General features: G+C 42.3%; 1 protein-coding gene across 9 annotated transcripts in view; it reads left to right on the top strand.

The window, feature by feature from the left end:
* Positions 1-16,585, top strand: part of LOC120552354 (partitioning defective 3 homolog) — a 382,624-nt gene that overhangs the window by 203,046 nt on the left and 162,993 nt on the right. For 7 of the 9 annotated variants that reach the window (XM_039790354.1, XM_039790352.1, XM_039790349.1 and 4 more), the window contains exons 13-14: positions 14,875-15,063; positions 16,189-16,359. In XM_039790354.1, the coding sequence (XP_039646288.1) occupies positions 14,875-15,063; positions 16,189-16,359 (360 nt within the window). The remainder of the gene's footprint in view (positions 1-14,874; positions 15,064-16,188; positions 16,360-16,585) is intronic. The other 2 variants (XM_039790356.1, XM_039790350.1) reach the window with 1 other exon arrangement.

Below are 16,585 nucleotides of genomic sequence, written 5' to 3'. Positions count from 1 at the left end.
GACTTGGCTCCAAATGTATCGGTCTACAGCTTTTCTTTCATTTTAATATTCATAAAGTGGCAAATGGGCTCATATTTCATTCCTACTATCAAAGAACAGTGGAGTCCCGAGATTTTAATGTAGGAAGCTTTCTCAATCTCAAAATGTGTTGTTGATGTTAAAAGTGTAAAGGCAAAATAATGTGGCTATACATGATCTTATTGGCTTCTGCTGACCTTCAAGTTACTCAACCGGCTCTTTAACCACTACAGCCAGCACTTACATTCTAACGGGAGGGATGCACCGAACTGATTCTTACCTCTTGTCAGCAGCCTCGAACGCCAGAATGATGCCAAGAGTGGTGTAAAAAAAAAAAGCAAAGCTGCCTATGGGCTGTCGACTCATGAGAGGTGTGGTGTGAGAGTTTGATGGCTACGCTCTCCTAGCTCCTCAGGCATGATGCGATTAGAAAAAGCCCATCATCATCACTGTCTAATAATCTCCCTCTGTTTTTTGCCTTTTTTGACCAACTTCTGAGAGAGAGAGATAGAGAGAGAGAGAGAGAGAGAGAGCAAGAGAGAGAGAGACAGAGAGAGAGACTGCTACTTAATATTTCATCTCTTTCCATGGTAGATTAGCATTTTGCTACTGTCTTCCTTACTGTTCCTTTTTTCTCGTCCTCTCACACACTTTCCCATTTCCCAGCAGTGCTTTCACAAATCTCAATAATCCCTACAAGTATGTTCATAAAAATCAGATAAGGAGGCCAAGGCTCTGCCGGTGACAGTTATTGCAAATAAAGCATGGAGGAAAAGCATGGCTGGTAATTGCCTCCTCTGTCACACACTCTGGATTGGTGTGCAAGTGTGTGTGTGTGTGTGTGTGTGTGTGTGTGTGTGTGTGTGCGTGCGTGCATATATATACGACACACTCTAGTGCCAGGACGCACATAAACACACATGTGTAGATGATCGTTTACTTGCTGTCATTCATGTAATTCCCTCGATTGACAATGTGATGATGTTTTAAACTGTAGTGTGAGTGACATGCCATAGAATTGCAGGCGTCTGTCAAAGATGAATAGCCTTCCACGCACGCACGCACACACACACACACACACACACACACACACACACACACACACACACACACACAGGAGATCCAGCAATATAGATACAAAATAGAAAGTAGATATTTTGGTGGAAGGAGGGATTCCTTTTGTTTAGATGTTTTAATGTATGCCAGCCGTACTGCACACGTCCCCATAGGAATAAATTCACCATCCCAGCATGTTTGCGCTGCGTCTGTAATTACTACTGTCGGGGTGTATTTCGACATGCTTTCAGCAGCAATAGCAGTAGCTCTCGATATCTTTCAATAAGTGTGTACTCGCCGCGAGGAGAAAAGGTTAAAAGGTAAATAGAGCAGAGTGGGGTGTCTCTGTGATTTCCCCCTGTCTTAGTCTGTCTGGGTACCTTTCCCTTGCTACTCCAGGGATAGCAATAGACACTTTCAGACGGATACAGTATGTTGTATCAGAGAGGTAGAGCAGCTTTAACCTTTACCAGACACTGGACTCAGCACTAATAAGCCTGCCCTTTCATACTTCTTTCTTCTCTCTTAAACCTTTACTATCCATGATCATATTTGTCATTTGTAATATTCCTCTTTGGTTCTGTTGTGTTGTATAAGTTTGGTCCTATGTGACAAACCGTTTGAACTTCCGGTTATAAGACATTCATTGAAAGAGGAGGGGCGTGACGAGCAGAGACATTCAGACAGAGTTCTCTCTGAAAGCTCTTGCTTGAACCCGGAAGACGCAGTAGCGGGCGCTGATCAATGGCAATGTGAACAAAGTCACTTTAAGCTGTGTTATTCCTTCACTTGACAGCTCTGGGAGTTCGAATGAAGGATTGGTAGGCAGGATTTTAACAGACTAAAGTCAAAAGGATTGTTCCCCCCCCCCTACGGGTTTGGAGGTTAATTCATCACTTGGGTCATGAGAGAAGGCTGTTATAAGGGGGTAGAAAGACTTGTGTCAGACATACCTTGGTAAATAATATGAACATGACACAGTGCTTTGTGATCTTTAGAAAACTTTATTAATGGTCTCTGAGTGTGTGGGTCTTCACACCTTTGTAATGATTCGTATTAGAGGTAAAGGAATTTGGAGAAAGAGTTCATCTGACATAAATAGACTAAGGAGTGGGGTAAGAGAGGCAGGGGTTGAAAGAAAAGGGACATTGAAATGGAAAATGATCTAAAAGTAATCATCAATTGAAATATGGATGGATTGGAGTTTGGGTAATATTCAAAGCAAATGGTGTTTGATTTTGCCTCAGCTCTCCCCAACCACCATGCTCTACCCTCTCCCTTCATATTATTGTAGTGGTGACCACGAATAGTTGACTACTTGACGGTTTGACGGTGAGATTCAAAACAGGCTACTTAGATCGAACCGTCAAGTCGCAGTGGTGAAAAACATGGTTATGAAACAAAGGATCATTCCATTCCATTTCATTTTAGGCTATATGGGGATGATGAATATCTGATTTTGTATGGCCTATTTTGGAATACATGTATTAATCAGAGCACTCACATAAGAACATAGCACTATCAGAGCGCAATTTGTTTTTAAATTTGTGAATGACTCTGTCAAAAATTCAACAAGTTGGGGTAACTTGCAGAGCTCGCAGCTCTCTCTCATTGACTGTCCACTCACTCCCTTGTCGTTCCCCTTCTTTCTGTGGACTGCTACAATGGGGGGAAATTATTTAAGGGTTTATTACAACAACTAAAATCTAACTAAGTGGCTAACTAAGTGACATGTTCTGTCTGTCTGTCTATCAATCTCCATTTTGTTCTATTATTATTTTTCTACATACTGCTTAAACAGAGGGGCAAAAACACTACTGACAACACATGGAGCCGGGCACGTTTAAGCTTTTTTGTCTGTGGAAAAAATGCAAGCGAAGGAGAAGGAAGGAAAAAATAAATAAATCAGTCGACTATAGGCATGTCTGGACCAATCAAATTTGACTATGTACATTCTTGGTCAGGGCACCAACATTATTCATGACCTTGGATGCAATCACCTGCCTGCTAACACTGACCACAGCAAGGCTCAACAGTAAAGTTGTATTACAAAACCTCCCCAGACACACTGACACACATGCATACCACTGAAATACACACATAGAAGCAAGCAAGGCACATTTAAACACACACATATACACTACACACTTCCCACGCATAGCCGGTGGATGTTATTTATTGTTGGCATTTATCTCCCAGTGACCAGCACTGTTTGTGCTTATAGCTGCGAGCGACACCGAGCCTTCAGTCCACATCGCCCTGCTGTGTGGAGTGGAGATTGTTTTTCCAGCTCCCTTTTTTTCCCTGTAATAACCAAGTCAAATGTCACGCTTCACTGTGCAACAAGCAGTGGTAACAGTCAAGAAATGAGGAACCATTCCTGCCTCCTCTTAAAGATGTCCATCCACACCCTGCCGCCAGTGATGGAACTCACAACATCATTTCACCTGTTGTGGTGCCATTAAGAGCAGACACAGCCAAACAAAGACAGAGGAGCATAATCTGTGACGGCCAGTTTACTACAAAAACAGTTAGTTGGATGAAAAAAAAGTGCAGGCCTGCCAGTGACAAATCATTTTAATTCATTCTAAGCCTCTCGCTACAGTGTGAGTGAATTAGCCTGTTGATATTGCTGCTGTCATGCCCTAAACATATTTAAAACAACACCACAAATTCTAAACCAGTCCATGTAAAACCTGACACACAATATGGGCTTGATTAGTCACATATGCTCAAGTGCCATAAAAACATTGTTAATTCTTGCCCTTACATCATTCCGTGACCTTAGATTTTTTTAAACTTCCAATAGGACTAGGGACCGTGGAGAACAAATGGGCTCGTGAAGCTGCTGTTGTAACACTGTGGACCACATACGAGCAATTAAACAGTACATTAAAATCCCCTCTTTACGATCATATCACACTTGTCACTGATCCATTAGTAGCTATATCTGCCAAGCAATGAGAATCTTAATTGCTAAATTAATTCTGGCCTCTGATTGATGTGACAGTCAAATTTATGGCTCGTGCGAATGCTGGGTTACGCAGTAGACAAATGCGTGACAGTATTGCTGACAATTATAGCAGACTAATGGCCTGTTTCATAAGTGCCAACCCTGGTGGCCGGGTTTAAAATCCTCCCTGCCATGTTTTTACCACTGGACTGTAATTGAGGCATTCAGGAGTACTCCATTTGCAGTAAATTTGCTTTTGTTGAAATCCTATTTATATAAGTCTCTGAAATCAGTATATACAGTAGAAATAAAAGCACTGGTTCCCCAACATGGATGATATGGTATCCAAACAAGCTCACCATTGTTGTTTTTTTCTTCCAAGTCAAGGCAGTCATCATCAGTAGTGATTAGTAGTAGTGAAGCATTGCTTTGCGCAATTATTCACAGCAGATGATATCTCTGTTCCTTTTTCTTTAGCATTCCTCTAACAGTGGTACACATTTGGCTTTTGTTGTGGTGCCCACAGTACCAGAGGTGGAAAAAGTACTAAAATATTGTACTCAAATAAAGGCACCAATACTTTGATGAAATATCACACAAGTACAAGTGAAATTACCTTTCTTAAAAATTACTCAAGTAAAAGTAATAAGTAGTTCATTTAAAATGTACTTTAAGTAAAAGTTACTTAAAATGGGGGCGGGGGGATTTAGACGGTGTCCTACATACGTTGTCCTACAGGTTGCTAGTGCTAGACAAAAATTAGCAATGCCACAAAACATGTTGTTTTACTAATTGGCAGTTTGCTATTAGTCACGAAAACTTCGTTTGAAGTACCAATGCACAAATACTTAGCAAAACATGCTTCCGCAGATTAGATGTGGAGTTATCGAATGCTGCCAGTTCAGTTACCTTTGGCAGGCACATCTGGCATTGGATGATGATACTATTGGCCCTCTTGAATTTAAATGAAAAACAGTCTAGTGACGATACGCGTCAGTGGGGCCGTAAACTGTGCAGCAGCTCGCTGGGAGGAGAGCCGCCCGACCGGTCCATAGACAGACGTCTATGGACGCAGCTCGGGAGACTCTCAGAGTTGCAGGGAGGGGGGAGGTACCGTTAGCGGCAACAGGTCAGCGGACCGCTAACGTTAGACCCAGCGGCAGTCAACCTAGATGCTGATCATTTGTCACTGTAGTTGTTCGGGGCGCGATTTTTTTTTTTTCTTCCTTTCGTTTTTTTTTTACTCCGAAACAAATGGGATTTGTAATGTAGCGAAATACAATACTTCACTCAAAACATAATTACTGATTTTAAATTACTACTTGAAAAATACAAAATACACAACAAAACTACTCAATACAGTAACGTGAGTAAATGTATTTCGTTACTTTCCACCTCTGTACAGTACCATTCATGAATCCGCTGTATTAAAGTTGGAAGACAAGAGCAAACTTATGAAGCTGTATTGATTTCCTTGCTGCCGAGATCCATTTACCGAGTCGGTAGAGGGGGAAATGAATTGATACAAGGCAAACAAAACATGACCCCTTGTCTTTGGAGGCAACTAAATGATGCACAAACATGTTGAGTTAGAGCCAGGTTCACCCCTTCTCATTCTTCCATTTACTGCTCAACATGGAATTTAACTTTGCCGTTCTTCCAGTCTGGGATAGTTTTGTTAAACATTGTAAAGGTGGAACATGGAAAAACAACATCTAAGCCCAGAGCAAGGGCTCCATTATGTGAAGCTATCAGGAATCTCTGCAATGGATGCATGTTTAAGGTTACATAAGAGTTCAAATCAGAATCAGAAAAAGTTTTAGTGCCAAGTAGGTCAGCACATACAAGGGATGTGTCTTGGTGATTTAGTGCATAAGAAAAAAGAAAAAAGCTGTACAAAATACAGAGTTTATCTAGGATCAATATGCTTTTGTATGAACAATTGAAATAATCTAAGAAATTAGATCATTTCATCCTATCCTTTTAACTTTCATCTGTGTCTCGGCTTACATGTCATTTCACTCCATCCACTTACAAACACAAAGCAGAAATATTAACCTTTGAAGGATTTAGGAGCGCAGCATTCTGATGATGATAAACCTTTTTGGGTTATTCCACTGAAGGGGTGATAAACAGTGCTATCTTAAACTATCTACAGCCATGCCAAAAAGAAATGACATCTTTGGTGTTAATATAATTAGATGTCAGTTAGAGTAATGCTCTTTCACAGTAAGGATGATGTAATATCTTACAACTTTTGCTAATAAAATGCTTAAGACAGACTCTTTTTTTGTCTGTCTTTTAAGGAGTTTATTTATAGAACATTAGGTTCCTGAGCCAGATATTTTTGCCTTTGTAAAACTTGGCAAACAACTCGAGGAGATGAGTCATTTCTTACCGGCAGAGCTGATAATTTAAGGTGCTGCAACCTTTCTGCAGATATTCACACATCTTCGATAATGAATTCCCTGTTGTACTCTATAATATAACTTAAAAACAAACCAGCTGCTAGAATATAATTGAGTGTAATCAGCAAATTGCTCTACTATTACAAATGTCTGGAAATAGCTCACCCTTACTCTGTTAATGTGTTCTGAAAATACGGTTGGAACTCAGGTGAAGTCAAATTACAGGAATTGATCTGAAGGCCTTTGAAAGGAGCAGTGCAGTGCTGTGGTTTTACAACCTGCAATCAGTGAGAGCATCTATGGATCTACAGAGCTCTTCAGAACAATTTGGCAGCAGCGGAATGCGTCTTAGAGGTCAATTTCTCTTTCACTTCATGGCTTGAAATGTCTCTAAAATGACAGGGCATGGTGATCTGGTAGGTAAGGGCTCCAATGTGTTACCATGGCACCTAAAATCCTTTTCCCATCTCTAAAAAGCTTAGAGATACTTTATCCAAATTGTCCACTGAAAGCTTCATACAATTCATACTTTGCTCTTACCCCCTGACGTTGAGCAGACACTTTTCTCCTCAGTTCTTCCTCTCTGTTCTCTCCTTGCTTTTCTTCGTTTATCACTGAAACCTGCTATTTCAAGAATGCGGATGATTCCTTCCTACAATATTAATTTGGCTACTATAGAATGGTTCTCTGATCAAAGTCCAGAGTTCAGAAACATGCTGTCATAATTAAAGTTAATGCTGCCAAGCGTGGTTGAAGACAATGCCAGACTGGTTAACGATTTCCGTGCGTGTCTCGTCGGCGCCACCTGTTTTCGTTTAGCACTTTTCAGCAGCTGTTCCCGTAATTATGCTTGCTGTCAGTGCAGAGAACGGGAGGGTGCACTGCAGCATTGTGCTATAGCGATAAACAAGGTAGTTAAAGGCCACTTATGGCGACACAGTCACTCTCCCAAAGGGGATTCAGCGTCTGTTTTCAGAACACATAATGGGTTGAAGTGTGTATGTGCAGTTGGACATAGCAAAGCACTTTTTATCCACCATTAGCTTGAAATGAGAGGCATCTGCTTCATAATATGCGTCTATACAGTGGTTCCACTGAAACGCCTTTTGCAGACACTTAGAAATTCACCTTTTATTTTTTTTATCTTCTCTTTGATTAGATATAATTGCCTTCTAAATCGCCCACAGAAACATCTAGTGTCAAGCCAACTCTGTATGAGTCTGTTTTTGGTCGCTCACAGTGAGATCCCCTTATTGATAGCCAATAGCCACATTGCATTTGCAGTGATGTAGATAGGTCTGGCCTCAGATGCCCTCATAGAAACAGACTTTGTTCTGCTAATGAGCCCAATGAGCTTTTTCATTAGAAAATCCCCAAGGGTAACAGTCCCAGTTTGTCAGCGCTGAGTCAAAATGTGCCCATTGAAGAACATGCAATGTTAGTTCAACACTTAAAACCTGCTTCTGCCAGCTGCGCACTTCATGCCCTTTAGTGTTGTGTAACAGCATTGCCTCTCAGGCCCTCATTGTACCTGAAAAGGGCTGAATTTGTTTTTAGGCTTAGGGGTATTTAATATTCGTCCCCAATGTCAGAAAATGTTGCCAGGAGAAACACCGCCAAAAGAAATTTGTGTTACAATACTTATCACGCGTGCACCACTTTTGCAATTACACCCATGGCTGATTTCTTTTAGCCGTTTTAAATTCATTTCCAATGACCTTTATGTCGCCAAATTGGGCCAAGTGTGGAAAGAAGTTTCCAGCAGTGTTAATTGTTTTAGGCAGTGATGTGCAGAGAACTCAGAGTTATGTGTGAATAGAAGTAATTGTGATTCATTTGCACTCTCGGTTTCTCTCTCCCTTGTATCTCACGCTTGCTTTTTTTTTTCTGTTGCTGTGTTCCTCTGACACACACTTGCACACATCCAACACACCTTTCTTATTAGCACGTGACAAGTTAAGCGAGGTAGAAACAAAACAAAAGGCCTATTAAGCAGGCAGGGCTCCTTTGCTAGACTGATGAGTAATGCTTTCCTCTCTGCCCTCCTCTGTTCACCTGCTCGGGTGTCTGCTCAAATGCTGCCTCTATCGCCCTCCCCTGCCAGGACAATAGACTGTAATGAATGGATGCTACCCCGTCACAGTGTTAATTAATAAAGGACTTAATCGTATAATGAAGTGTGACTGCATGGCTGTGTCAGAGAGAGCAAAAAAACAACATGGGCTTCTTTTGTGATGAGCTGGCCGAGTGGCCAGTCATTTGAGCCGTTTGAGATAATGATAATAAGGATATTACAACCCCTCGTAACCACTTAAAATTGGTTTGGTATTAAGTCTTACCTCAATGACTGGTACCTGACAACACCCACGCACCTTTTCTGCGCCAGGCAACATTGCATATTTGCAGCTGGCCACGGTATCTTTTGGAGTTGTTGTGACTTTAAAAAACATGTGATGCAACATCAACTGCACACTCTGCATCAACTGCACCTCTTCTTTTCAAACAGTTAACAACATGTAATAATATAATGTGGTGTGGCCATGACAACAATTTTAAGACTGTAGAGATTCTTGCTTGCGGAAAACAGGATGGTTCGTGGACAACTGGCAGCTTTGTTGCAGTAAGAACACCTTTAAACACAGTTTAACAGTGCCTACATGTAAACAAGTGTGTACACACTTGCCTACACAAGTGTGTGAACAGGAAGATGCAAACATGTACTGAGCAGCAGATGTATCAGAAGATATATCCAAGTTTTACTGTTTGAACAGACGAATCTGAATCTGATTCTGTAGTTTGTTTTTGGAAATCTGACCGGCGACAATGTCATCTCAAAAGTGTGTTGTTAATGGGCAGGTGTACTTTGTTCCTGGCTTTAGCAGCTATAGGGGTGGAGGTGATGGGGACATTCAAGCATTATTATTGAGTAGTGATCTGGAGATGGTTAAGGAGACAATTTGGATTTAAAGGTTAAATGTGCCTTTATTGCCATTCATAAAGAAATAAAATTCATCATCTGCATTTAACCCATCCTATAGGCCTACATAGGAGCAGTGAGCAGCCACAGGCCCCACAAGTCCTGACCTAACAAACCGGAGACTAGAGGAAACCCACACGAACATGGGGGAGAACATGCCAACTCCACCTAGAAAGGCCCAGAGGATCGCACACAGAACTCAGCAGTGCCTACTTGCTGTGAAGCGACAGTGCTAACCACTGATCCACCTTGATTTGTCAAGTCATGTTAGCAGCAGGTTTGAGATAATAATTGGATTTGAGACAAACATGTTGACACAAGATGTTGCAGTTATCAATTTGGGATTCTGGCTGATAACACAGACATATTTCCTGGTGCTTTTTGATTTAAGCGGTTTTAGTGTTTTTACATCAGTAAATCTATTGTCAGTACTTTTATTTTCTCTGTCCCAGGTGCATAAACGGTGCTGAGCTTGGAACAATGAGGTGACTTTTTTTTTTCTCCTGTTCAGAGGTAGTTGATTCCAGCTCTGCCCGAGCTGAATCGGTGCAACGAGGCCTGTCAAGCAGCTTGACAAACTCATTCTTGGCTAGCGGCGCTTGTTCCTGTCTGATGAAAATGTTACACTGCTCCCTCATTCTCTGCCTCGGCCTGCTATTCCCAGAACACAGCTCTGAGTGGGTGGTTATTCTGTCATCATTTTTGAAGAGAGTGTGCACGCGCACACACAGACACACAGGGTCCATCCAACTGCTAGGCTAAAAGCCTCTCCAGGGACATAACTCATATCCCCTATTTATTTTATTTTGATAAAAACATCTTCATTAAAGATAAAGACCCTGCCAATGACGCAAAAGGCCATTCATCCACGAGCGTTCTTTTCAGGATGGAAGTTGTATGTTTGCGCTGCGTTCCTGTGGGCCTGCATTTGAAACCAAAAGATCACATGCCACGAGTTGAGTTAAGGTTGCTTCAATATTTTCAGTTCACAAGCTGTCAAAGCTTTCTTTGCTGACAATTCTGACTCGATGCCTTCACAAGCTCCAAACAAGAATGGGAAGTTAAACATTGTTGATGCATTATATTTACACCTGCACTGGATGTTTTTTTTTCTTGTCCCCTATCCGCTTCATTCAGCCGTCTGAGGGGAAGAAAAGGGTCATTTCCTGACAAGAGCTGGTGATTTCTGTAATACCACCGGAAGTGTTGAAATGCAGCGTGTTTAAATGGATTCCAGCGGTCTGAATTTACTGTGGGTCCAGTCACGGACAAAGCCCAGTTGGCAAGTTGTACAGACAGGTGTACTGCCGTTTTGAAAGCAGGAGAAGAAAAGCAGAGAGAAAGAAAAAGAGGCAGATAGGAGGGCTGTCTGGAGAATAGGGGCTCAGTCAGAGGGTGTTGAAAAGAGCCTCCACCTGAACGCACCGCTGCATCCTAATAACTTCTCAGCCTCCGAAAAAACAAAAAAACACCTTATGCTCTATTTTTCCTCCGCTTCACTCTTTCTCCGAGCAGCTGTGAAGGGCACACACCTGGCTACCATCCATCTGGATGTGTGTGTGTGCATGCGCGTGTATTGATGTGAGTCTATTTAAAGAGGTCTTGCGGTGGGTTTCTGGGGTTGATTGCTCTCATTGCCAGTATTGTTCATGTGGATTTGGCTGCCATGGCAATAACTACGCACGGACAGTTCTATCTGGCCAATCACAGCATGACAGCACTGCTCTTAAGCTTCCTGTAGAGCGGACTCGGGATAGGACAGTTGTTAGCTCTTATATTTTTTTGTGATACATTTTTTTATTGGGACCTTCAGACATACAAAACAAAGTACACAACGTGTGACAGGTGATAGCAGACGGTGCACAGAACAGATAAACACAAGTTGAACTAGAACAAAAACCCTCTCCCACCCCCACCCTCTGCGGTCTCCAGGAAAGCAAAACAAACAATCAAACAGAAATCACACCTTGCCTAGTCGCTCTCCTCTAGTTCTTGTGGCGTTGAGGTCATTAGATCTGATATTTGTGCTGCTGCGCTTTCCCACAGGCTGATAGTCGATGATTTGGCTTTGTTAATCCTTGCTGTAGAGAGCTCAAGCATAACTATGTCTAGAAAATACACCAACCACTGTTTTATACAAAGCGAGTGGGGGGGGCCACCGCTGCGCTATCATTTTCTTAGTTGCAGTTGAGCCGGCTAGCCAAATTTTCCTCTGTCTCCCAAGCAGGTGTAATTTAGAGTCACCATTAAGTGACAAAACAATCGGATCAGTAGGAATTCAACATCCTATCACATCAGATATTATTGATGTTGTTTTATTCCATAACTCATGCACCTGTTCACACTCCAGTTTGTTCAGGTTGACAGATGTATGTACAATAGGGAGTGGGAATGACTTTAGAGACTCATCTCTTCTGAGGAGTCCAATATGTCCTATGACATATGTTGAAGTGGATCTGCTGGTGATTTGGGTTCATGGAACAGTGGAAAATATTGTCCCAAACTGTCTCCCAATTAATTGCATTCCCCTCAGGGATCAGCTCTCGTTCCCATTTCCCCACTATTGGGAGTTCTCCTATGGATACTTGCATCAGTTTAGCATGAATCTTAGACACTAATCCTCTCACAGGAAAATCAACAAACCATTCAATGACTGGGTGCGCCTCAAGACTGTTTCCCCATGGCACTCCATAACATTTTAGGGCTGATCTTAAGCACAGATAAAAGTAAAAGGATGTCCTGGGGACCTCAAAACTAGCTCTCAAGTCTTCAACATACCTTTCTCATTAAATAGCTGGTCTAAAGTATAAATACCTCTGTCACTCCACTGCTTACAAGCAAAGGGTTTGTTACCAGACAGTATGTGTGCATTGTGCCATATTGGGCTATTCAAATGCCACTTATTGGTGTAGCGTAGTTGCTCCTCCACCTGTTTAAAGTTGGTCAATGTGTTGGTGATAATAGGGCCATAGGCTGCATACACTTTTTTGGACACACCCCTGCAAAATCAAGTTCTTGAAGTCGTTGGGCCCTATCTTGCACTCAGCGCAATTGCCTTTGTACATGACGCATGTATCATTCCTATTTTGCACCCGACGCACAGCGGACTTTTCCCTCCACAGACGCACGTCGGTAAATTAGGGACTGTATTTGTGCTCCCGGGGGCGGGATCTGGTCCGGGAGTGGTAATGCGCGATGCGCTCCTGGTGGAGCGGGTGGACGGAGATGGAGTGGGGGGAGGAGGAAGGGGCACAACAGGTGCAGGTGGTGCGTTTGGAGGCCCACGCTCCATGGCTGCAGCAATCCTCTCCAGACTTGAGGAGATGAGCCCGAGAGGCCGCAGCAACATCGCCACCCGGCCAAGACGGGCATTTATTACTTTGCCGCATCCCGGACAGCTCCCGCTGGCGTGCGGCAGGCAAATCCGCCGTCATAATAGCAATCCGCCATGGAACAAGCGCGCCTGCTCTTAAAGGGAATGTGAGATGACGCTCTGATTGGTTTATTGCGTAACGCCAAACCACACCTAGCTACTTCAGACCAACCCATTTTAGATTTGCGTCGGGCGCAAGAGTCATTTATCCCGCCGGTATAATAGCAACAGCGCCCGAGATCCGCCCACAAAGCTACTTGCGTTTCACATTTGATACTTGCGTTTCAGATCGTTAAAATAGGGCCCTTAGACTTCCAGTGAGGTTTCGCTCTATTTCTCTCCATGGAACTGTAGATGAGGGGTCCATCCACACTCTGAGGGCCCATAGCTGAAAGGCTCTGTGATACATTTTAAAGTTAGCGAGGGCCAGGCCTCCCGTGTTTGTGGTACGTTGCATGGTAGAGTATTTTAGCCTAGGTTGTTTATTATTCCAAATATACTGCCGGATTAAAGTATCCAGTTTCTTCCAGAAATGTATTGGTGGGGGTAAGGGGATCATTGTGCTTAAGAAATTCACACGAGGAACTATGTTCATTTTAACAACAGCAATCCTGGACCGCAGTGATGCCGGCAGTGCAGACCAGTCGGCCAGATCCCTTTGAACACTACTTAATATAGTTTCATAGTTGTCCTGGACAACTCGCTGTAGCGATGCGTGTATGATGATGCCCAAATATGGTCCGCTCTTATCTGCTGAACATAAATGTGCGTGAGGATAAAATATATGGTAATCACTCTCATTCTCAAATACAACTGCTGCTGAGGTGCCCTTGAGCAAGGCACCAAACTCCCAAGAACTCGAGTAGAGCAGATCAGTGGCCAATAGCACAGGCTTGCACGTCTGAATGGGAGACGTGTTGCCTCCTCTTTGAAATGTACAGAGAAAGAAGCAGTGTCTCATTTTTTTCTGTCAAACTGTGAGGGAAGAAAAACTGTGGACTGAGATCAAAGCTTTTGGTTTCAGCACATTTACTCAGCTATGGTATGTTGGCTATAGCTCAAAAACCTTCGGTAGCCACTGAACCCCTGAACTGAAATTATTCTAAAGCATCGCTAAATCTTTACCAGGTTTTCCTGTAGTCAACATAAGAAAGGAAGTGCCAGTTCTTTGATGCTTTTGGTGTTTTTCTCTACACCATTAGCTTTCTCTCACACTTTTCCCCATATGGATGGCTGCAAGCTCGAGGTAAACTACACAAAAGCTTTTTCTTTGGTTATTTGTTTTTTTTTACAGATACTCTATGTTAGGCAAATTGTCAGAAAAGAGACTGGAGTGGTTGTTTGATGGACAATTTTCCAGCTGATTTGATCATGCTGGGTGTTACACTTAACCGTTCTCTCTCGTACCTCTCTGTCAGCTGAAATGAACCGTTTTTGTTCATTTTTCGTTTTTGTGTACCATGCATCGGGATCTGCAGTACCAACCCTGCAACAAAACACTACTATGGTCATTTTCAACAAAAGGCCCATGGATCGCACATGGGAAGGAGGGTCGTGTTCTTAACGTGTCACAAATTATCCTTCAAAGGAGTGTTGTTCAAAGGAAGCTACTGTTGTTTGAGTGCCAAATTGCTACCTGGCGCTTTCAAAGTTCTCCACTGTCCCCACTGTTCCTACACCGAGTTCATGACGGTGGAAAGGAGCGAATGAGCGCTTGGCTGGACAGTACGGCCAATTGAGGATGACAGCCCTGAGATATGTGACATGCTTGCCATCCATTCGCTTTCTTCATCTTGTCCCCTGCCTGCTTTCCATTTTCTTGTCACTCGCCATCTCTGTTCTTTCCGCTAGTCTGTTATCTATTTTTTTTTGTGAGGTTGTGTCATCAGCCCAAAAGCCTCCGAGCTGTGTGCAGATGTTTTGTGCCCTTTCTTTTTCACTTTAGAAAAAAAAGTTTATTACCACATCAGCAGTGCCCCAGCAATGACAAATATTTACTTCAAATCTTCTTTTTTAAAGCCGACTCTAATAAGACAAACTTACGCTCTCTCTCTCTCTCTCTCTCTCTCTCTCTCCTTAATACCCCCAGCAGCCAGAGGAAGATGACATGGTGTTAACCGCTGACGGAACACAAGAGTTCCTGACCTTTGAGATCCCTCTGAACGACTCAGGCTCAGCGGGCCTGGGGGTTAGCGTCAAGGGTAACCGCTCCAAGGAGAACCACGCTGACTTGGGCATCTTTGTGAAATCCATTATTAATGGAGGTGCTGCTAGCAAGGCAAGTAACTACTCCCACCCACTTTCATTTATTGTTTTTGCTGTATTTTGATGACCTAAATGTAAGTACAAAGATGAGGTGGACAGGACTACCATTCTGCGTGGATACAAAGTCCTTGTCATTGTGATTTTGAGGTGGTCACTTGATGTTAATGCTGTCAGTGCTGTTATGCTGTTTGTAACTAAGTACATTTACTCAAGTACTGTACTTTAGGCTTTAGTGCGTAACTTTTTGATATTAATGAACCGTTACACAGTGTTGCTGTCACTACTTTTCCTCATGGGGGAGACAGAAACTAAGCACTATAGCTTTAAGTACAGATTTGAGGTACTTGTACTTTACTTGAGTCTTTTCTTTTCATTCCATTTTTTACTTCTTCTTCACTACATTTCAGAGAGAAATATTTCCCCACTACATTAATCTGACAGCTTTAGTTACTAGTTGATTTACAAATTAAGATTTTTGCACACAAAACACATGTAGTTTCTAAAATCTTTTTTATAATAAATTAAACTACCCAACAATATAACGGCCTACAAGTCCAGCTGAAATGATTAGACGATTAAACACTTGGTTGATTGACAGAACTGTTTTGATCGTTTCCAGTTTCTAAAATGTGAGGATTTTTCTGTGTTGCATACTTTTACTTTTAATATTTTGAGTATGTTTTCCTGATTATACTTACATTTTCAATGCAGGACTTTTACTTGTAACATAGTATTTTTACAGTGTGGTATTAGTACTTTAACTTAAGTAAAGGGTCTGAATACTTTTTCTACCACTGTTACATGGCATAAATACCATGTTGTGAATAGTTTGCTTGGGGCAACAATGTTCTTAAAAAGTCGATGGACTGATAAATTTAAGTGTTCATAAATGTCAGTGGTTTGTAACATTGTTTAGACATTAAAATGTTCCAGATAAAATGACTAAGGAAACAAGATTATGATCTTGTGTTTGTTGGGACTTCATGGGAGAAGGGGAACACGTGATCCCTGAAATCGTGTCTCAGGAGCAGCTGCTGAATGCACGTGTTGGTCCCGTTCAAATCTAATGATGACAGTACTCAGAAGAATTTAGCAATGTTATGAATCAGATCTTTTCTCTGATGGTGTTTGTCTGCAGGATGGCCGTCTACGAGTCAACGACCAGCTCATTGCAATCAATGGGGAGTCATTGCATGGGATGACCAACCAGGACGCCATGGAAACGCTGCGGACATCCATGTCGGTAGAGGGCAACAAGCGAGGGATGATTCAGCTCATCGTGGCTCGGCAGGTGTCCAAAAACAATGAGGTAGCCTAACCGTCAGGAAGGAGTGTTGTGACAGTGTTGTGTTGGTCTGCCTTTGAATATTTCTTTAATCTGATATTGTAATGAAAACTCCAAGATGGAGTGTCCGTTTCACATCCCTAATGTGTACACACATTGTGTATAAGGCACAACATGTATACACAAACAGACATGCATGCTCTAATTCAAATCCTGTCTGTAGAAAAGTGGAAGAGATATTGAAGGAAGA

Source organism: Perca fluviatilis, chromosome 22 (assembly GCF_010015445.1).
Source record: "Perca fluviatilis chromosome 22, GENO_Pfluv_1.0, whole genome shotgun sequence".
Taxonomy (NCBI): Eukaryota; Metazoa; Chordata; class Actinopteri; order Perciformes; family Percidae; genus Perca; species Perca fluviatilis.
Note: the sequence above shows the minus strand (reverse complement) of the source record. Positions and strands in the feature narration are given on the sequence as shown.